The sequence below is a fragment of the Podarcis tiliguerta genome (genome assembly GCF_965153285.1).
Source record: "Podarcis tiliguerta genome assembly, chromosome: 18".
Taxonomy (NCBI): domain Eukaryota; kingdom Metazoa; phylum Chordata; class Lepidosauria; order Squamata; family Lacertidae; genus Podarcis; species Podarcis tiliguerta.
The window spans coordinates 78,227-100,718 of record NC_139551.1 but is presented as its reverse complement, the minus strand read 5'-3'; the positions used below and the strand labels follow the sequence as shown (position 1 = coordinate 100,718).

Below are 22,492 nucleotides of genomic sequence, written 5' to 3'. Positions count from 1 at the left end.
ATTTTTGCATGTTGTTTTCACTCATATGTACAGTCTTATGTACATTTTGGGGTCTATGGGGTGTTGGGGGAGGGGTGGTACCTCTGGTGGGGGACACGTCCTGCTCCTTCTGGGGCAGCTTGCCCACCTTTGGTCCTGACCTGCACTCAGCTCTCAGCTGCAGCAGCGCCTAGAAGCTGCCAGGATGCCACAGTGGCCACAACCCCCGGAATGGCTTCCACTGCTGAGTGTAGCCAGTGGGTCTCGAACCCTCGGGGGGCTAGGGGCTTCTCCTGCATGCAAAGACAGGCTCTGGCAGATGGAGCAGACAAGACCAAGAGTGGGTCCAGCAGTCAAGAAGGCAGTTTCCGCATGTGCTGGAGAGGGAGGGGGGGGGGTAGATGGGGCTTTTCCGCCTGGGAAGGGAGGCCATCAGGGAGAAGGAAAACTCTGATCCTTTGCAATTCAACCATAAAACACTGCAGCAAACGGATAGCTTTTATATCCATTCATTCCATACCACTTCATTTTTGCCCCTTCAAGTTGCATTTAGAGCAGTTGATAGTCTTTTACAGAAACATGGCAGGGGGAGAGGGGTCTAGAAGGAAATCCCACACCCCACCTCCCTCCGGCCCAGTTCCACGCTCTTCTTCTGGAATCCCACAGTATATTTTAAAAGGGTTCAGCTGGCTTAGTCTGCTGGGGACAGAAGTTCCAGGCAGATTAGACCTCACAAAAATAGGCAGGCATTAAGCCATCTGAGTAGCTGGCAACCTCCTGTGAACGCTTACCTTTAAGCCTCACGGTACCTGCGGAGAGCGAACGTGTCAAGGGGACGCCTGGCTTGCCCCGACAACAGGCAAGAGTCATGGCTGCAGCAGGGCCTGCGCTAAGGGAAATGCCGAGCCCCTTCCCTGGAAAGTTTGGCATTATTAGTATTATTATTAGCTATCATTACATTGATCAGTCATTTTGCATCAAAAAGCAATTGAAACATTAAAAATATATATAATACAATGGACAGTACAAAAAAATATGAAACGCCCTTCCAGCAGTGCCCCCCTAAAAGATGGGCCTCCACCTGCATAGGAGGCAATCACAGGTCTGGGCAAACTGACACCTGAGGAACCTGTGTGGTGCAGTGGCCAGAGTGTGGGAAAAGGAACTGGGAGAGACCAGGGTTCGAATCCTGCTGTGCTTCCTGCATTGTAAAGGCTTGGGCAGCCTGACCCTTGGGTCCCTGCTAACTAACCTTTTAAGGTGCTCATGAAGCTCCCGGGGTGACTTTGGGCCAGTCAGGGTCTCCTGGCCTGATTCACATCACCAGGCTGTTGTGAGGATGAAAAGGGAGAGGATGAGAACCACGTACACCTTGGAGATATATAAACGTAGCCATCCATCCATCCATCCTCTGGCTAATTATTACTGTATCAACAAGTATGTTTCTATTCCTCGTTACTTGCGGGCATGTCATGAAAAGTGCAGGTGCAGGATTCAACCCAACTGTCCAATAGAAGCAACCCTCTTGCTGCCTCCCAGTGTTTTGTCCAAGGAATGCAAAGTCACCAGGGCTGGGTGCGGTGAGGGGGGAGAGAGACCAACGGGAGGCCTTTCTTCTTAACTGCGACAAGATGAACGGTTGTTGCACGGCTGCTGGATGCAGCTAGATAACTGGACATTGGTAGCATTAGCCTGGCCGCAAGGTTTGTGCTTCATAGCCGTGAGTCTTTCCCATCAGCTAAGCTGGATTCCCACTTCAGAATCCCCCCTCTCCCTCCACGGCATGTGCTGGCAAGAGGAGCAGGGGCCAGAATACCTTGGGGTTACCAAGGTGCCGGAATCCAGCTCAGAGGGAGACACAAACAGATTAGGTTGAAAGACTTGATCAAGGATCGAAAGTCTGGATGGGAGACAAGACAGGGATTGGAAGAGAGGAGAGGCTGCTTCCAGCAGAAACACACACAGCTGCCTGGACTGATTTGCTAATCTTTGCTTGGCTGAGACCACAGGATTGTCAGCAAACGCCTTAGCTCCGTCTCTTACCAGGGACGTAGAGGCAGCTCCTGGGATGATGGAACCTGGAAGTCAGGCTCTGGTTGCAGGAAGCCTGGATGCCGCCTCCGGCTGAGTCAGGACATCAGGAGCATCTGATCCTTAATTAATTAATCAATCCTTAAGCCTGCAATTCCTGAATCATCATTTCACAAGATGCATTTTAAAGATAAGGGGGCGGGGAGAGAATGGTCAGAGGTTTGGCTGTTTTAAAAATGACACATGTTGCTGCGAGGAAGTTTTTTTCAGATAAGCAATTGGAAAGGTGGAAAGTGTATCTCCAGGCTGCAGAAACAAGACCACTCTTGTGGAATTACGGAATCCCTTTAATGACTGAAGCACAGTATTAAATCAATCTACAGTATTATTATTTTTTTAAAGGGGGGGGGGAACACACTAAAATTACCAAAATTTTAGACTAAACAAAAACCATATTTTGCAACTGTGGAAGAGGGGTTAGGCCCCGCCCTCCTCCCCCTCTTTCTTGTCCTTCTTCCCCTCGCCCTCGGTCTCCTCCTCGATGTCCCGCCGCCTCTTCCGGTTGTGTGGGCCGGGCCGGTTTTTCAGCAGAGGTAAGGGCTCCATGCCGAGGACTTTGTGGATCTGACGGAAAGCCAGCATCCTCAAGGCATGCTGCGGGGAGGGAGAAAGGCAAAGATGCACACAGGGTTAGGATTCTGAACCCTACATATCTTTAGGTGCCAGGCAGAATCATTCCCTTTCTAACCAGGCCTTAAGCTTTAAACTACTCCTGCTTTTCCAGCACACTGCGTTCCCACTTCATTGCTATTTTGAAAGAAGTGAATAGCGTTCACGTTTTAAGGATATCTATAAATGACTTCTTGAGGGTGGAGCAAACATTCCCCAATCAGCTTAGAGCAAAAGGTATATAGATAAACATTAATGAATGTTGGTGCTACATGAAAATTAATGTTTTCTATGGTTTCTCTTTTATGGTATAATGTGTTTATGTTTTGTTTAGGTAACAAGCGACTCCTCCTCCTCCTCCTCCTCCTGCTGCTGCTACTAAACTACACTGTCCTAACTCAGAGGAATTTCTAGGTGAGTGCTAATAATTAAGGCTCCCTTGGCTGACAGAGCAAATTCCACATTTCTGGATCCTGGCGCTGGTTGACATCAAGAGAAGGCAATGAGCGCCAAATTGCAGATCTGCCCTCGCGACAAAGGAAGGGCAGGACACCCTCTGGCTAGAGAGAGACGGCAAGCAGCCAACTATGGACTATGACACACTGAAGAGAGAGAGACCAAGAGCTGTAGAGAACCAAAGTCTCTCTTTCATGACACTTAGTGCAAGTGAGCCGGGCGCCACTCGGGGAAGCAGGTGGTCCTGGCGAAGCCTTTCATGATTCCTATGAGCTTAATTTTAAGTTCACAGCAGAGATCGGGAATCTCTGGTCCTCCAGGAGCGGTGGGGCTCCCAATTCCCACCAGCCCCAGCCAGCACTGCCCATGGAGATGCCTGGAGGGCTGCAAGGTCTCTCTGTCTGCCCTGCTGGGCTCAAGGCAAAGAGCCCAAGGCATTACCCACCTGGCTGCTGGCCGTGACGTCCTCTCGCTGCTGCCTGGCCATGCTCTGCAAGGCATCCACTGGCTCTTTCTCACAGGGGTCTTGGAGCCCTGGGCCATCTGCAGGGAAGCAGAACAGGGCAGCATGGTTAGGCGTAGGAAGGAGGCAAACTTTGATTTTTAGCAACCTGATTCCACTCCCAACCCAGATTCAAAATATTGAGGGGGCTGGAGCCCCTAGAGCCCCCTATACTTGGTGCTGGTGACAAGGAGTATTTCTAGGGGTTTGTTTCTCCAGTTCATCTCTGGGGATCAAACCCTCCTTAGGGCAGGGATGGGGAAACCTAAGCCTCCCCTAAATCCTCGTTGTTGCAGATTGCAAATCTACGTTAGAGCCTTTAGAAAACTAAGGAACGAACCTAAAATGAATGAGAAGCCACCAAGCAGGGTTTTCTCTGCTGCTAAGCTACATTGTGGGTGTTTGTGTGCTGACACCAAAGTACCAATTTCAAGCACTGCAGGTCTGCTCACCTGTTTTTGTGATTTCACTGTGTTGCTCACAGCCGTCAAGGCCAGATACTTGTTTTTAAATAGTAATAATAGAAAACAAATAGTTTTAGCACAAATCCAGAAAGTTGGAGCTAGTACACAGTGGAAGTGGTTTTCCAGAACCTTCTTAGGGCTGCATTGAGAGGAATCTTGTGAGCGAAGGAGGGGAGGGGTGAACATGGTTTGGTCTAGGGACATCGCCCCCTGGTGGCCGCTGGCTCTCAGGCTTCCCTTCCCTCCAGGCTCTACTTGGGAGATGCTGGAGATGGGGGCTATTTAGCATGTGAAGCATGTGGTCCTGCCCCAAAACTGGGAGAAGGACTGCAGCTGGCGCAGCTTGCAGAGCTGACCTGCCAGGAGCATCCCGGTGGCAAGGCACTCCAGGACCCGCCGCATGGCCTCCCCAGGTCCCAAAGGGCCCGTGGCGCTGCTCAGAGCTCTTTCCACCAGCAGCTCCATCGCCTGGAAGAGAAGAGGAACACAACTGCTTATATGGAAAGTGCAGTTTATAAACATGTGAATATCTTGTTGAGAATGAAGTGCGCCACTAAGCATTTCCCAATATTTTTTTACTTCAGACTATGGCCTGTCTGCACTACCCACTTAAAACAGTATCATACCTTCCCCTAAAGCATCCTGGGAACTGTGGTTTGTTAAGGGTCCTGGGAGGAGGACACCCTTCAACCCAAAGAACTACAGTCCCCAGAGATCCATGGGAAGAGGGGCTAAACCACTCTGGGAATTGTAGCTCTGTGAGAGGAATCCAATTGCGGAGCAGCAACAAGTAACCAATAAGGATGCAAACCAAGCTTCCCCCACATTCTCCTTTCCATTTGCTCTTGGACTTCAACTCCCAATGTCCCTGAACATTAGGCAAGCTCCTCCCACCACCCCTGAACACAGCCAGTGGTTCAGAGATTATGGGACTGGGAGTCCAACAAGGTCAAGAGGGCACCGGGTTGCGGAAGGCACCTGTGGCACCAAGCAGGGAGGAGCTCCACTATTAGGGGCCATCCCTGAAGAGGCCTCCTTTCCAAATACCCCCCCCCACTTATACCCATGCAGAAGGGGCTCCTATGATGACCTGGGTGAACTGAAGCCCAACATGTATAGCCTACTTCACTTGCTAAAAACAAGACTCTGGGAATGGCCTAATCCTGTGATGTGCATCGCACTGTTGGTTCAAGCGTGTGCATGCGTGTGAATTCCCCAAAGGTGCTGCCTCTCCCCGCCTCCTTACCCAATCTGGAAGAGCACCCCATGTTGGCACACGCTGGCAGAGGTCCCGCAAAACCCTGATGATGATCACACACGACTGCAGGCCGTTGGCTCGGGCCTTTGTGGAGAGGGAAAAAAAACATCTCCATCTCGGATCCATGTCTTAAAGAAAACAACCATGAACTGTCCCCCTCCACAACAAGCAAATGTCGGGGCAGAAGAAATTAAGAAAAAGGGAAAGTGGTGATGCTCTAACAAAGCCGAGGGTTGTCTCTGAAATGTGGATTTGAAACCGTAAGATTTAAAAAACACCAAGTTAAGACTGGGTGGCTTAACTGGACCCTCCTTCTTGGGGGCCAGGGGGGCGGACACAGCCTTGGCCAAACTGGCTTCTCTTACCTGGAACCATTTTGCATGGCGAAGAGCAGCCAGGGACTCCAGGCACTTATCCTTGTTCAAGGTCTCTGCAGAGTCGAGCTGAGGTTCTGGTGATGTTTCTAAGAAGGAAGCAGAGAGGGAGGGAGGAGGTGGAAGAGGCAGGCTGCAACCCAGTCAGCCAGAAGAGAAGGCAAACCGTGTTGCATAAGGTGGCACAACAATCAGCACGTTGGACGAGGGTCACCTGGGAGACCTGGGCTTGAGCTCTGCCACAAAGCTCCCTGGTCCCCTTGGGCCAGTTTCCCTCAACTTGCTTCCCTCACCTCACAGGGTTGTTGGGAAGATAAAATGTGGAGGAGAGAACCATATGCACCCCTGGAGCACATTACACCTTGTCATAAACCATGTGAGCATCACATCTGCAGGTAGCGGGGGATATTCCTAGTTCCACTATCAGTCTCCGGATACCAGGTTGCTGGAATCACAAGTGGGGAAGAGCTGCTCTTGTGCTCAAGCTCTACCTGTGGGCATCCCATTGGGGCATCTGCTTGGCCACCGTGAGAGCAGGATGATGCCCCAGAGAGGCCCTTGGCCTGGTCCAGCCAGGCTTTTCTTCCGTCCCCATGTTCCCCCTCATGGCAGCACGCGAAAGGCAGAGGCCCCTCCGCACAGCAGAGATGCACCCACACCCCTCCTTCGCAAGCCTGTGAGTTTCCTACAGGGAACATTGGCCAGACATGGGCGCAAGACGCTGTATGAAATGGCCCTGGCAAAGGAGGGGTTCTTTGCCATTTGCATTCAAACCACATTCCCTTTTTCTTCCTTCTTTAATGGGCAACCACAGCTGGGGGAGAGTTTTCTCGCGAGATCTGCCACTACAGTAAGGCTGCAAAAGCAATTTTCTTTGCCTTCTCTCCCCCCAACCCCCAGCAGCTCCTTCCAGCCGCCCATAAATGGGTGGGCTTCAGCAACATTACAAAAGAGCAGGCATGGAAGCAGAATGCTTAGCTGCCCACAAGCATTGATTCTAGCTAGGAAGACTTCCACAAAACACCCCTGGTCAGTTCCAAGCTCCTTTGGAGATGGTGATGCGGAAGCTCGGCCAGAGCCAGAGCCGAAGGTCAGGCTATTTTTATTTTAAATGATACAAGGCCCAACCTTTCGATCAAATGATCTCCAAGGTGGCTTATAGCAAAGGCATGAGCTCTTGGGGTTAAGGGGATGACATCATAGCCCGTCTCTGGCACCCAGGACTCCTGTCGCAGCATCCTCTGGGGAAACCGCCTTGCCTCCTGAGGGGGAAGCCGGATGCCAGCCGTCTCCCAGGGCAGAGAAGCCGGGGAGCTGGAGGGAGACAGGCTCACCCTTCTTTCTGGGGTGCTGCCCCCTGGTGGTGGACCACAGATCTGCCCAGATGCCAACCCTTCCCCTCTCCTAAAAGGGGGGGAAGGTAAAACAAGGCAACACAAACAGCACCAACAGGATCTCCAGCTCCGTATGCTACGCTGATATACATTAGTTTCAATGGGTCTACTAGTGAGTAAAATTTAGCTGACGTGAATGCTGTCGAACACTCTTCCAGGAGTGATTTGGCAAACACCCTCAAATTTGAATTTCAGGTGTCTCTTGAAGACTTTTTTCATGCTGACAGGCCCACACCCTTACTTAAAACCTTCCTTGAGGACCCAAACGTTCTGCTCTGCTCTGCTTTTAAAGGTTTTTATGTTCCTATACACAACTCTGAGGTTTAAACTTTTATAAATAAAGTTCTGAAGACTCACCTGCCTCTGCAGTGGCCTCTTCTCTCATCAAGGGAGACGTCAACGAAACTGTGACCTGCATTTGGGGCTCTCTGCATGACGCGATTACAATATTGGCTTCCTCAGAGTTGGACAGCACTTCGTAACTGTCGCTCGTCACCTTCTGGGACAGAGGAGGAGAAAAAGAGAATGCCATCAGCCTTTGAGATGTGCCCACCTGCCCAATACAGATTAGGACAGAGATGGCAAAACTTCTGCCCTGAGGACAATCAGCCAGGAGCTGCATGCCAGCGGTGGCTGATGCCAGCCCAACAGACAGGGCTGTCACACAGGTGTGCAAGAGCCAGAGGCTTCTACACACAACTGCTCCATCTAGCAAGCAGGAGGCAGTGGCGAGAGCTCCAAGGGCAGAGGCACTCAAGGAGGGTGAGTGCCAAAGCCAGGAAGGGAGGCCCAAGAGGCCAGATCTTAGATTCACTGGGAGCAGGGACCTGCTTTTACTGTGGAAACTGTGCCATGCCTCTTGTCATTTGTTATACTTAGGTATTTTTCTTAAACGATTCCAGGGTGGTGTGCAAAATGCCACAATATAAAACTCAAATAAAAGGCAGACTAAAAAACAGCAACTGAAGAGCAGAGTGAGACCATTCCAGCTCCACGTAAGATGCCAATGTGATCATGAAGGTCCACTTGGCATCAGTAAGGAGTCATTCCTTTAGTTTAGTAGCAGCTGTCCTTCGGAACTCCTTGCCTATTGATGTCAGGTGGGCCCCACCACTGTTTTCTTTTTAGATCCCTGCTGGGAACCTTTTCTGTTTCAGCAGGCCCATCCAGACACAGGATTTGAATAGAACAGAATAGAAATTTAACAAACAAACAACAGCTAAAATATATAAAAATACACATATCCTACTCTCCAAAGGTTGGCAAGTCTGATTGCGGAGCACAGAGTGGCCTTCCTTACCTCCAGCTGCTGGGGCAGCTGCTCCGTGATGCTCTGGAGAAGAGCCAGGGTAGGTTTCTGGGCCGACAGCAGGATCAGGCGAACATTCCTGTCTCCGCGGAGAAGCAGCCCTTTTGCCAAGACGCCAACTCTCATTACCCCTTTCAGAAGCCGGGGAGGGTCATCTGCCTTCCTGTTGAAAGGAAGCGTGCTCATGAGGACTAGCTACCTAGCACGGGCGATTAAATGCATCAGGAAGGGTTCCAGCAGGGATGTCCAAGGCACTTGTGTGCCGCTGCTGCTCCCCCCTCCCCTCAAGTAAGGGGAGCAGGTTATTCCCCTGCTGGCAGCCTGGCCTCGTGGTTAGGAGTGACTAGGAAGACTTGGTGACTTTGAGCCAGTCACCCTCTCTCAGCCTGTTCTACCCCCCACAGGGTTGTTTGTGAGCATAATTCTAGTGAAGGTCAAGAGCAGAGGCGGCCTGAAAGCATTACCCTTTCTCTTTACTGCCTTCCTCTTTTTCTGTTTCCTGCTCCGTCAGCCAATCGGAGACGAGCCTAAGGGCACGCTCAGAGTGAGAGACAACTTTCTGAATGGCCTGCAGCTCGTCTTCTGTTGGGTAGATGCTGGAGTGCTTTGTCATGATGTGGCGGTCATCAGAAGAGTCCGGTCGCCGGGTGGGCTGAGGGAGATAAAATGGACAGAAGGAGCCTGTCAACTAAAGCGGGCAAACAAGGTGAGGAAAAGGCACAGGTCAGACTTCAGGGTGAATCACAGTTCAGCGCGATATGACTGAGCCTTCCACTTTTGCAGGCCCCTCTTTTCTTCCAACAGTCAGGAAGAGAAACCAGAAGCACTCACTTCCTGGTTCACATGAAGACAGTTTCTCCTTATATCCAAACTGGGAACAGTGATATGTTTAAACTATTTTTCATTGAAGCAAGCCAGGAGCAGAAATCAGTTTTGATTCTGGCTTCATTCAATAAATGTAGAGTTTGAGCCAAGAACATGGATCCTTCTGCCTGCAGCCCTGACTAGAACTCACACAGGTTCCTCCTCAGTCACCCGCAATCCCCTGCTCCTCCCCTGATGTCAGTGTTCAGCCCACTGTCAGCTGGCTGGTGCTGAATGTGAGCCCCACCTTTGCCAATGTCAGGGTGCCAAACTCCCGGTTTAGAATAACCACAGTTCATGAGCAGCAAGAAACTGGCCAGTTCAAACCAGTAAATGGATGCTTCCAGACCCCCCTGGCAGCCATGGGAAGAGCCAGGCTTCTTCAGGTCTAGCGTTACACTGGAATAGATTCACGGTGTGATTCAGCTGGCTGGCTTTGCAGGGCGCCTGGGGTTTGAAGGAAATGCCACCCAAATCCGGATACCCACCACGAGAGGGGGGACTGGCACTCCAGGCCTGCCCATGAGGGGTGGCGGGGGCCAGTCTGCCGCCAGGTGCCGCCGCTGCTGCTCCTCCCAATACAGCTGCTCCTCCTCCACCCGACGCCAGTACATTTCTTCTTCGTAGCGCCTGGAGGGGAAAGGCGGGAGAAACGCTGCATTAGAAGAGCCTGGCTCTCTCACGGGAAGGAGGGGCAGCAGCTGAGCAGCCAGGATTATGGACCAACGGCAGGAAACCCTCTGGACTTGGAGTGAGGACTGTATCTTTTTGTTCAGTCCATCCATCCTGGTCTGCCGCCAAGGCTTCTTCCTCCCGTGACACTGTACATTCACGTTCTTCCTGCCCTGCCCTTTCAGATGCTACGCTAAACTTTGATTCCGCATTCTGAGCACCAGCCTCAAGCTCACGAATTTCACCCTGCCTCCCTGCCTCCGAGGAGGACAGCAGGAAACTCAACCAAGTTCTCCATTGCACCAAACTCAGACCAAACTGTGATGAGTTGGAACAATGGCTTGCTCAAAGTAATCAGGATCAAAATTGTGCTTCATGAAGCTGGCTTGTTTAAACAAACAGCAGTTTAACCAGACGTGTGCCCCCCACCCCATCCTACGTGCCTGGAGGCAGCAAGGAACTGTGATTAGTTCAAAAAGCAAATTTCCAATCTCCTCCTCCTCTGACAGGAAAACCGGGAAAGCATGTGAGACCAGAACTCATGTGAGCAAAGCTAAACAACGGTGAGGGTTATGCCTAGACTGGCCTCTGCGTCTCCTGGCTTCCTGTTGTTAATCCTACACTGCCCAGTTTAGACTGTAAGCTGCTCAGGAGAAGAGACTGTCTATATTTCCTCTGGGTTTCTGATGGGGCTGGATAATATTGATAGTATAACAACAAGAAGAACAGTCACAAGAAGGCTTCTTGCCCTCCCTCCCTCTTCTTCCACAGATAAGAGTACAGCCACCAACCTGCAAAAGGCCAGCCAGACTTGGAACCTGACATTTAAGAGAGAAGGCAAACATGGATCCAGCACTTCAAGGCACCTTTCCCGGTCTCCTGAGTCAGCCGATTCAGCTGAGCTATGTCTACACTGACTGAGCGCAGTTCTCCAAGGCAGGGGCTGAGCCTGGGACCTGCTGCTGCACGCAAAGGGGACGCTCCGCCCCCAGCCCCTTCCCCAGGACTCGCCTCATCTCGAGGTGCCAGCGCTGCTCTTCCTCTCGGCGCCTCTTCCCCAGGGAGCGCAGCTGCTGCTTCTTCAGCTTCTCCTCGTGCAACTTCTGAGCTCGGTTGCTGGGCTTGATCTCGACTGGCAAATCAGGATTGACTTTCTTCTGCAAGAGGTTTGTTGCCGTCAGGCTCAGAATAGAGCAGTTCAGGTATTGCTACAAGCTGTGCCCAGAGGCAGCAAAGATCCAGAGGGACCAGGAACTTGGGCCCCAAATCGTTCCCCATCCGGGTTTTCCAGAAGCTGCTGCTCCAGGCAGCCTGCTCAATTCGGGAAGATTTATTGGCACCCACACAAAGCACACTTTCCAGGATTCTCTAGTGTGGGAATCCAGAAGAGCTAACTGTATTTCAAAATGGTGGGCATTAACAGAGGTCCCTTCCTATCTTCCACCCCCACAGCTACCCAGTGTTGTGGAGGCTACAATTACGGCCAATTTACAACTGGCAGAACTGACTTCCAGAAACAGGGCCTTGGCCCAAGGCCTCCCCAGCGCTCCCATCATTAATTTCTGCATTCCAGAACAAGATTACATCAAAGATATTGTTGGAAATCAAAATGGAAGCTTCAAGACGCACCAATCTGCCTCTAACTGGAATGCGGGATGATGGGAACAAAAGGGGCCGCAGAGGATGCGTAGAAGAGAGGAGGGAAACCCCTCAGGCCCGGGGGCCAAAGACCGCTTCACCCCTTGCTGTCTTTGGCCCCACAGAAGCAAACAGGCTCCTTGCACCCCTCTCACAGCAGGTGGGTCTTGCCAGACAGGGGCTCCCCCACTGGGCCTGCCAGCCCTGGAGGCCCAGCCCACACCCGGCCCTCGCACCTTGTACTGCAGCCTGTGCCGGCGGCCCTTCAAGTGCATGTCTTTAGAGTTGGGGTCATTGAAGCTGCACTCACAAAGCTTGCAGTGGAAGCGAACCATCTTGCCTTTGTCATTGTGGACCTGGAGAGGTGCAAGGTGCTTCGTCTCAGCCAGGCTGGTCTGGAGAGGCAGGCAAGCTAAGATCTCCCCCGTGTGACAGAAACCAGGCCCTGAACCCCCCCCCCACCTTGCCAGATCTTCCACAGGGAGAGATGCAGGGAGAGGCAGAGGGGAAAGCAGGATTGAGCCAAGGGAGCGACCTCGGAAGCCCGGCTCCAAAGAGCTCTCCTGCCCCATTTACACTGCCTTGGTGGGAAAGACATTTGAAGTAACTCAGTCAATATCCCTGACAGATGACCGGCAAAGAGTTCCCTGAAGGAGGCACCTCCTCCCTTTCCCTTACCTCTTCGACATAATCGTGACCCACAGGCTGCGCGTCCAGCAGGTCCCTCAGACCGTCTCCGGAGCTGCTGAGGGGGGGCTCTTCTGCTGGCCTCGCGGCTTTCGGGGACACCCCTTCTGCCCCTTCCTGCTTTGCGCTTGTCACCTGAGCTTTGCCTGCTCCTGATAAAACAGCCATGGAGGTTCTCAGATCTTGACCTGGCCACCATTTGCCTTTATGAAGGAACTTCCCCTTACAGGTCAACTTGGCCAGGGACCAAGTGGGCAGCCATGCGTGCAGCGGAATGAGGTCCTAAGAATGGCCTGTACCACTTCAGGTCGCAGATCTGGGTGTGTGTGTGTGTGTGTGTGTGTGTGTCAGATTTCGGAAGGCCCTGGGGTTTTTTTTAAGAGACAAAACCAGTATTGCACGGTAGACTAGGGTAAAATAGCACACCACACATTTAAAGTACATTTAATATACATGGTTTCCGTAAAATAATCCTGGGAGCTGTAGTTTACAGGTCTATAATTCCCAACACCCTTAACAAATTACAGTTCCCACGGTTCTTTGGGGAAAGCCATATGCTTTGAATGTATGGCGTGGAGGAGGCTTAGCCCTCCCTGGTGTGCTAGGCAGCCAATGATAAAGTAAATAAAAGGGAACCAGGCCTCATGGAGTTTCTCTTTGCCAATTCCCCCCCCCCCCGAACCCCTCCCCACCACTTCCCTATGAATAATACGCAATAATATGGAAGTTTGCCTCTATTTGATATGGAGAAATGCCTTCTTAGATCAAGGACTGGTAGCTCTCCAGACAGAACTACAACTCCCAGCCTGCATTGCCAATGGCCAGGGATAATGGGTGTTGTATGTCCAGCTACACCTGGAGGGCTGCAGCCCCCCCCCACCTGCAGTCAGAAACAGGGAGTCCCCTCGACCACCTCACCCCCCGGCCTGCGCAGAGAGATCACTCCCCAGAGAACGCCTCTCTGCAAAGCCTCTCGCCCCGCCCCCCTCGCCACAGTGCCTACCTGGAAACAAGAGCTTTGCCTGCCCCAGGGGCTTCTTGGCAGCAAGCGGCTTGCTCGGGCTGGGTGTGCTGTTGGCTGTGCCCACAGGCTGCTTTGCCAGCACGCTGGCCGTGGTGGAGACAGGGGGGTGCAGAGCTGGCTTGCTGGCAGAGCCATTGGCAGGACTGACAGAGACGCTGAGCATCATGGGCTCGACGGAAGGGATGGGCTTCCCCAACTTGGTGTGCAGCTTGAGGACCTGGAAGACACGTGTCCTTCAGCGGAGGGGAGACATGGCCCAGCACAGGCTCCCCAGTACTCGGGCAGCGTCAGCTCAGCACAGCTTGGCTCTGGGCAGGAGCAGCTGGTGCCCCTTGGGGAAGGCAGAAAGGCCGAAGGGAGTGGGAGCCGCTTTGTCCCTGTCCTCCGCCCCAGGAGACCCAAGGCGGAGGGGACACCCCCTGGAGTGGACCACAGTCTCCCATAAGATCCTCCTTCCCCCCTGCGCCCCCCAAAACACTCCACCTTTTGGTGCTTGGCTCCTCGGATATGGGCCACGTAAGCATCTGCCCCGGTGCAAGAAACATCGCAGAGCTCGCAGTGCAGCTGGGTCTGGACCCCCCGCAGGCCGCTGCCCCCCGCCTGGCTCCCTGTCTTCAGTGCCGTCTCCTTCTTTTTGTGCTTTTGTCCTTCTAGGTGCTCCCGGTAAGTCTGCAGGGGGGTGGGAGGAAGGACATGGCAGGATCCTCTTGCCCCGAAACGTTTTTATGGCCTACGGCACGTCTAAGAAGTGGAGGGCGATCCAAGATGGGCCTTGTGTTGGTGCAGGGAGGTGAGCTGTGTCTGGAGGTGGTGCAAAGAGGCATTATGGCACTCTGAAGACACATTCCGGCCCTGCAAAAGCAGTCGAGGAGAGGGCTGGTCAGGGTCAGGGAGGCGCACTGAGGCCTGCAGAGAAGGCACGGCTTGGGGAAGAGTCCCGAGGGCTGCAGAGAGAGGCCGCAAGAGCTGCATTCAACCCCCAGGCCTAAGGTTTCTCAGCCTCGCTCTGAAGGGAGAAGAGGAATGTCTTTTATGGAGAACAGCTCTGTCCACAATGATTCCCTGTCAGAGCTAAAGAGAACTGCTATGTTCAAAGGATGTAGATCTCTGAACACCATCCTTTTGCGGAGTAAACGGGGGACAGCTGCTGTATTCAAGGACTGTTTGGGTGGGAGGGCTTGCCCAAAGCATCTGTTATCCTGATGAATACAGAACAAGGAGCTAGAGGAACCATTTGTACAGCGGGGCTTCGTAAGCAACCAGGGCAGGACAAGCCAGCCTGGCACTGTAAAGCAGGGGCAGGGAAGCTATGAGGAGCCCTTTTGGCTCAGTGGTCCAGATCCGTATTAGATCCTAGGCTTGTGGTCCAAATTTGACAAGGCGGGTGGGATCATCTGGTGTCACAATGAAGGCATTCTGAAGTCCTGGCATCAAAGCCAAGGCAGGGCTTGCAAAGAGCTTCCACGTGCCTGAGGCTTTGCCTTTGCCTGTTTTCTGCAAGCATCGGCTGCGAGAAAGAGGATTCCCTTTCAGGGACTCACTGGTGCAGCTGATCCAGCAGCTTTTGATCAGCCCAAACCTGCTTCCCCTTGCCTATGAGCCATCAGGATCACACTTTAAGGCTCCCAATGGGACACTGATAGTCCCATCTCCACTACTGACATCAAGGGTGGCGCAGGCGGTTGTGGTTTGGGGAAAACAGCCTCACAATTTGACCATCTTGTGGGTCAAGTTGGCCCCGCTGAAGACCAACAACACCTGCCTGGCCACGGGCTCCCTGAACCGTGTCTGCATAGACCTCTGGTTCCTGCCTCAGGTCTGGTCAAGAGGCTCTGCTGCTGCCGGGGACCAGAGAAGGGCCTTCTGAGTGGGGGTACCTAAAAGATGGAACTCTTTGTTCCATGAGGTTTGGAAGGACTCCTCTCAGAGTGTTTTGCCGTTTGCGGAAAACCTCTCCATTTCAGGCAGGTACTTCTTTTATCAGGAAAAAACTGATGCGTTTGTTGTGTCTCAGCCACACCATGAAGCACATGGCTTCCACCACAGAATCCTGGGAACCCATCACAATTCCCAACTACCTTAACAAACTACAGCTGCCAGGATTTTTGGGGAGGTAAGACATGAGTTTTTCATTTGCACTGTGGCCTATTTTTATGCTTGGCTTCAAATGATTGTTAAGGCACCCTGAGTAGCTCATCAGGAGACAGCAGACAAATCTTTGCCAAGGAACCAAAAGGGAAGAAGCAAGACTCACCTGGGGGCCTGCGCAGCTGATCTTGCAGATCTCACAGTAGTGAAGCTGAGGCTGTTTGGGGGGCCCCTTGGGCTTGAGCGGCTTGCTGGGGTACTGGGGCTTCTTGCTGTAGCTGCTGGTGGAGTTGCTGCTCCCTCCGTCGCTCCACAGTGAGCCCCCCATGGGCTTGGGCTGCTGCTGCGTGGGAGGCAGGGGCTGCGGCGGCGGCGGCTGCTGCACGAGCGACGGCTGGGGGGGCTGGTAGTAGGAAGCGCTGGCTGCCGCATACGCAGTGGCATCATAGTTGGAGTAGTTTGACCCTGGAGAAAGAAGACCTCCTGTTGATGCACGACGAGCAAAGCAGGGGCAGGCAACAGCCATCCCAGCTCCCCTGAGTCCCAGCCGGCCTGGCTAGCCAGCAGGTGAGCTGGAGCCCAGCAACTTCTGGAGAGCCACAGGTTCCCCAGCCCTGCTCTATGAAGCAGCATTTCTTTACTACCGGTACTTAGAAGAGGCACTGTCTCCTGAGAAAGGGGATGTTTCCTAGAGCAGGGATGAGGAAACAGGTCAATGTTGTGGAGACTACCAACTCCCATCAGTTGCAGCCGGCACGGTCAATGAGGATGGGGATTGGGGCCACACAGGCTCCGCACCCTTGCGGTAAAGGAAGTGGGAAAGAGGAAGCAAGGCCTTTGAGAAGCTCTTACCAGAGTAGGATGCAGGAGAGGAGTTGTAGGAGGAAGAGGAAGGGGCGTAGGACTGGATGGAGGAGGCAGAGATGTTCTGCTGGCATGTCGTGGAGGCTGGGTAGGTGCTATAGGATGAGGAAGCAGTCACAGTCTGGACGGGCTTAACGGGGGTCACTTGTCTCTGGGGCTGGCTTGGACTGTACACGGCCGCAGGCTGGCTGTAGCTGCTCTGGGAGTCTACGAAGGACAGAGAGCAGTCGCTGAAGACCAGAGAGCAGCAGGCGACTCCTGCCTGGATTCTGCCTGCCTGAGCTCCTTGGGCTTTGTCTGGCTTCCATCCAACTAAATTCTCCTCAGAGGAGACCCAGTGAAACTGAAGAACATGACTAAGAGCCATTCATTTCAATGAGGCTAGAGAACAGCTAACATACAATCCTTCATTTCATTTGCCTGACCAGACTCCTCAGCAACAGGGAACAGCAACATATAAATAAACCACCTTATTTTATTTATTTTATTTCTATCCTCTCTTTCTCCTAGTGCGGGACCCAAGGCAGCTCCCAGCACAAATCTAAACAAGCACACAAATATAAATATTAAAAAACGGTTAAATAAGCAACCCTTTAAAAATGCAGTGCTGAAACATTTAAAACCCTTTGCAAGCACACACAAAACCCCAGCAACATTCAGCCTCAGAAGACCATCCACAACAGCCAGTTGGTGGCAAAAGGCATGGCAAAATAAAAGTCTTTGCCTGCTGGCAAAAGGAAAGCAGATGTAGACCTAGCCTAGCCAACTAGGCTGAAGGGAGTTCCACAGTCTGGGAGCAGCCACCAAGAAGGCCTTGTCTCATGTCCTCAGCAAACATGCCTGTGAAGGTGGAGGAACTGGAACACGCCCCCCCCCCCCCCGATCTCACAGCCCAGGCAGGCTCATATTGGGAGAACCGCTCCTCCAGACAGCTCCAAGCCTGTATGAACTGTTTACAAAGGAGTAATTGCACTCATCTGTATTCCAACACAAAGTGAACCAGCTTAAAAGCAGCGTGAGATTGCAGTGCAGGACAGCTCCAGTGGCGCAGGAAGGGGGCAGCTTAAGATGACCCCCATCGCCATGCCTGATTCCCAAACCTTCCCCGTTACCAACACAGCTGTTACTGGAAACTACTTCACAAATGCTTCCACAAGCCTCTAGTATTCTGAACACGCCTGAACAGTGATTTTTTTTTTGCTATTTGAACTCACTCGAGTGGTAGTACGAGTCCGTGGCCACGTGTTGGGGCTGCGTGACCACCGTCTGGTAATATGGTTTGGTCTCATAGCCGCCTGCTGTTGGGGATCGGCCGTAACTGTAGCCATCCTGCCAAAACAAAACTTGGCTGTCAATAAGCAGGTGAGGGCAACACAAGCCGGCCGGATGCCTTCCCCAGGGCGACCCATAACCCAGAGCATCTTTTGGCTGATAGGAGCCTTTTCTGGGTGGCTTATTTAAGGTAGCTTAAATATTAGGGGGGGGGGGCACAAAAGCCAGGGACACTTTTACACACCTTCAATTGATTCCTCCTAAGACAGGGATGGAGACGTTTGTATCCTCCCAGGTGTTGGAGCTCCCAATTTAGTGCAGCAACATCTGGGGAATGCTAGAGACATCACTGTGGCTCTCTCATTCCCCCCGAGCAACGGGGAGCAGTCCGGGATCTACATGGAGCCCCAACCTCATTTGAAGGTGATGCCTGATGACTCCTGGAGTTGCCCTATTATTCCATCCCATCAGAAGTCCTTCCTTACTGTTTGTTCCCTCCATATTCCCCCTGCAATGCAGTTTCTGACCAGCTGGAAGAGGCAGTATATTAATTGTAAAGATAAATAGATGCTTAAAAAAGAAAAGTTATCCCAGGTTGTACTGCTTGGGGAAAGATTCAGGTAGGTAGCCGTGTTGGTCTGATGCAGTTGAAATATATAAAAAATTTTTTTAAATTGTCCAGTAGCACCTTAGAGACCAACTAAGTTTGTTCTTGGTATAAGCTTTCTTGTGCATGCACACTTCTTCAGGTCCACTTCTTCAGATGCTTGGGGAAAAGAATTCTCCCCCTAGCTGCTATGAGGACAAATTTATAGCTTCAATCATACCCATATAGCTGTGTGTGTGTGTGTGTGTGTGTGTGTGTAGCCCACTAACGTCAGAAAGGAATTGATTTCACTTGCTCTCCAAAACAGTTGCTGTATTGGTCCATTGGGTAAGCCGGCCAGAGTGGTTGAGGAAACCCAGCCAGATGGGTGGGGTATAAATAATAAAACCATCCTTATTATTAAGGTATTTATATGTTAGCAAAGGTGTATGACGTGTTAGGGGAGGGGTAGTACCTTTGTGGGGGACACATCATGCTCCTTTGGTGCCCCCCCTGCACTCAGCTCTCACCTGCGGCTCCTAGAAGCTGTCAGTATGTGACAATTCTGGGTACCACAATTTAAGAAGGATATTGACAAGCTGCAACGAGTGCAGAGGAGGGCAACCAAGATGATCAAGGGGTCTGGAAACCAGGCCTTATGAGGAACGGTTGAAGGAGTTGGGGATATTTAGCCTGGAAGAGAGGAGACAAGAAAGGAGATTCCGACTCAATATCAGGAAGAACTTTCTGACAGGACGAGCTATTTGAGAGTGGAACGGACTTCGTTGGGAGGTAGTGGACTCTCCTTCCTTGGAGATTTTTAAGCGGAGGTTGGATTGCCATCTGTCAGGGATGCTTTAGATGAGATTCCTGCATCGCAGTAGGTTGGGATACCTTCTAAGTCTACGATTCTATGACAACAGCCACACCCTGTGGCTTGACTGGCTGGTTAAACCAGGTGAGGGTGGCTAATAGGCCTCAACCCCCAGGCCAGTTAGGGCCTTCCCCTGCACGTCAAGACAGGCTCCAGCAGATTAAGTGGACAAGAGCAAGAGGGGGTCAGATGGAGGTTTTTGCATGTGTTGTAGAGGGAAGTGAAGGGCAGGTGGTGCTTGTACACCTGGGACCGGTGCCCACCTAGAAGAAGGAAAACTCTGATCCGAAACCTCCACTGCCTCGAGGGAGAAGTCAAACCTACACAAATCTGGAGTCTCTAAGACCATTGGGTGGCAGCTTGTACACATCCTTCCAGCAACTCCTGCAGCCAAATGTATTGGTCTGCTTTCCTTTGGGCCCCGTCAGCGACAGCTAGAAGGGGGTCTTGTTGTCTGGGCAGCCCAGGAGCCCCTGCACCACTGGCCAGGCGTGCGCCCCAGGGAGGCCACTTTGATGCTGCTAACACAGCGTTTAGACTTCACCCCCAGAGTGGCAGTCCATTGTCTCTCGAGACAGATGGATGCCAGTAGCATATATTAGCACGACTAAGTTGTTTTCTTAGAAACCAACCATGTGAAGAATAAAACAAAAACTCGTCATAAAACCAAATAATCTGAAACACTATATTAAAATGCCTGGCGGAATATGGAAGTCTTTGCCATGTGCCTTAAGTTCAGCAAGGATGATGCCTATTTCATCTCAGGTGGGATGGAGTTCCACAGGCTTGGGCCTGAATTAATGGCTTCTGGTCATTGTATGCCATGCGGGATCACCAACAGAGACTCCTCCAAAGATCCCAGGGATCACTAATGGGTCAGCTGATCCTTAAAATAACCTGGACCCAAGTTGCTAAGGGCCTTGGAAATGAATACAAGAACTAAAACAGACATTGTCCAGCCCCAGCCAGCACAGCGCTTTGTCAAGCCTCGTTGAAACAAGGATACAGACTAGACGTGTTTAGAATAGTCAGATTCCAACCCCTTTTGTACTTATGGCAAACACTCACTATTCCCCCTCTCCCACAATTATATTAGACACACAAAACATGCACTGCAACAGCTTTGTAAATAAGCCCACAAAGGTCTGAAAAAAATATTAGCCTACAGGGGACTGGATGAGCATGGAGGTCTTCCTTCTTCCAGCAGACCACCAGATGAAGGATGGGGGGCCTCCCACTCCCCTGCCAACCTGCTCACTAACCTGCATGGAATTTATTGACACCTATGGGAAGGGGGAAGAGAAGCTTCAGGAGCAAACCCGGCACAAATCTGGAGTGGAGTCCCTAAGACAGTAGGATGCTGCTCTGTACAAGAGCTGGTGCCCAAAGTCCTGCTCTGCTTTCCTTTTGATCCCATCAGGGAAGCAAAAAAAGGGGGGGGGGTCTTCTCATCTGGGCAGCCCAGGACTTCCAGACGCTCCGGCCAGGCTTGTGTGCCAGGGAAGTCACTTTGGTGCTGTTAACGCAGCAGTTTGCAATGAGCTCCCCCCACCTTGTTCTCCTTTTACACACACAGTGGAGGAGCATATAAAGCAGTCTCTGTCGTCTGAAGTGCTGCCGCCCCTCCTCCCACTGCACATATGGGATCTTGGGACAATGCGGACTTTGGACCCCACAATGAAATGTGATGGAAAGGCTCACTATTGCCATTCTGTTCTCCTGAAGGTCAGCTGCTCGTTATGGCCAAACCTGACCACCCAGTGCCAGAGGTTCCTGCCACCAGTGGTAAGGATGCTCCGGTGGGAGACCTGCTGGAGGAGGAGGAGGAGGCAGTGGAGCCATCCTACCATCCTCAAGAACACTGGCACCCAAAGGTCCTGGCCAAAGAGCAGCAACAGAATGTGGACTCACACAGTCATCACACAGATCTGGAGGAATCAACCCAGGAACTTATTTGCCACCAGCAGCTGCAGTTCGGCTTTGGTCCGTGTGGTGGGGACTAGCTCATAAAACGTGTGCCTCTTGCAAGAAACAACACAGGTCTCTGGCTCCTGATTCTGGGTCCTTCCCCCACCTCCTTCCTGTGTTGCCCCTTGCCTGGACTTACAGCTGAACGATTCCCCGGACCTGACCATGGCTTGCTGAGGCAATGCTGCACTGTGAATCCCATTCTCTTGGGAAGTGTTTGGGACTGAGACCCTAGACCCAGAGAACACCCCACGGAGCAGGACAATTAGAAAACACCAGTATGCAAAACACTTTTATTCCAGCCCCTAAAATATCTGGCAAGGGGCACCTGTGGCCATCACTCCCATCATTCCTAGATATTTGGAATGAATGTTGTAGCAGGGGTCTGGAGTCTAACAACATCTGCAGGGCCGCTAGTTGCCTCCCCTGTGTTAAACCCACCCCACCGATGTGAGGATACTGATTAGCAGCTACCTGATAGTTCTGGGCGACAGTTGGCTGGGGGGTTGGCTCTGGTTGCCGTGTCCCATAACTGTAGTCTTGCGTTGACAGTGGCTGGTAGCCCCCATATGCTGCAGATGCCACAGACCTGGCTGCCTGTATAGCTGGAGTGTAGGCGGGGGGCACCGTGTGCTCTATCGCAGGGCTCTGCTGGACTGTGTAGCTGGCTGCTGTCGCGGGATGGCAGTAAGCTGGAGCAGGCTGGGCACTGGAAAGGAAGACGACAAGTGAGAGACTGATGAGGTGGAAAAAAAGTGGTGGCTGCTAAGGGAAAATGGCACTGCGGTCGTCTGCAAGCGATTCCCACATAGCCAGGTTGGAGTTGCCAGGCTTCGTGTCACGTACAACTTCAACAATCCTCATTTTCCATGCAATCTTGGGCTGATGGGATTTATAGTCCAAAACATGTGGAGGCCACCAGGTTGGGCAAATTTCAGAAATGTGGATGCCTGTCCTCTCAGCTGCCCCCTCTTTCTTACCATAATTGGAGGAGGAGAGGGGAGAGGGAGAAGGGGCGCCTGGCAGGGCTGTTGCGCCGGCAGCTGAAGCGAGCGCAGGCCCAGCATCTGTCCTGCGAGCCTCCCTGCCCCCTTCTGACCAGAACGGGGAGGAGAAGGGGACTGCGACGCCCCCCCCCGGCCTACCTGCCAGGCTTGCTGGGAAGAGCCGCTCCGGCTCCAGCCCGCCGGCTTCTCCGCCTCTCGCCCCCCCCCCCGCCGGCCCACCTGGCCGGGCTGTTGTGCAGGGGCGAGAAGGAGCGCGCCGAGGAGGAGGCGGGGCGCGTCCGGACCCCTCCCCCGGCCGCCCTCGCCCCTCAGGCGCAGCCCCTGCTGCCCACCCACCTGTACGGGGCTCCGGCGCCGGCCGCAAAGCCGTAGTAATTGCTGGCCGCCATCTTGGCGTCTCCGCTGGGCGACGGGGGGAAAAGCGGCGGGGGGGGCGGGGGAGAGCGGAGGGCGCGCGAGGCACGCCGGGAAACGGGCGACGCGCGAGCGAGCCGGCCGGCATCCGAGCGTGC

General features: G+C 52.6%; 1 protein-coding gene across 3 annotated transcripts; it reads right to left on the bottom strand.

The window, feature by feature from the left end:
• Nucleotides 1–2,336: 2,336 nt before the first annotated feature.
• On the bottom strand, nt 2,337–22,478 carry LOC310668318 (zinc finger RNA-binding protein-like). Of its 3 annotated transcripts, none has more exons than XM_083421420.1 (19): nt 22,317–22,478; nt 21,448–21,682; nt 17,488–17,602; nt 16,262–16,480; nt 15,576–15,874; nt 13,805–13,990; nt 13,301–13,538; nt 12,289–12,449; nt 11,847–11,966; nt 10,984–11,129; nt 9,789–9,930; nt 8,901–9,124; nt 8,428–8,599; nt 7,485–7,626; nt 5,725–5,822; nt 5,348–5,443; nt 4,458–4,569; nt 3,581–3,678; nt 2,337–2,664 (listed from the first exon to the last, which is right to left on the bottom strand). In XM_083421420.1, the coding sequence occupies exons 1-19, from the start codon at nt 22,367–22,369 to the stop codon at nt 2,488–2,490; spliced, it is 3,033 nt and encodes a 1,010-aa protein (XP_083277546.1). In that variant the 5' UTR covers nt 22,370–22,478; the 3' UTR covers nt 2,337–2,487. The 3 variants fall into 3 exon arrangements, with proteins under 3 accessions (XP_083277546.1, XP_083277547.1, XP_083277548.1); XM_083421421.1 differs by having other exon boundaries at nt 8,901–9,088; XM_083421422.1 differs by having other exon boundaries at nt 7,485–7,623; nt 8,901–9,088.
• Nucleotides 22,479–22,492: the final 14 nt, after the last annotated feature.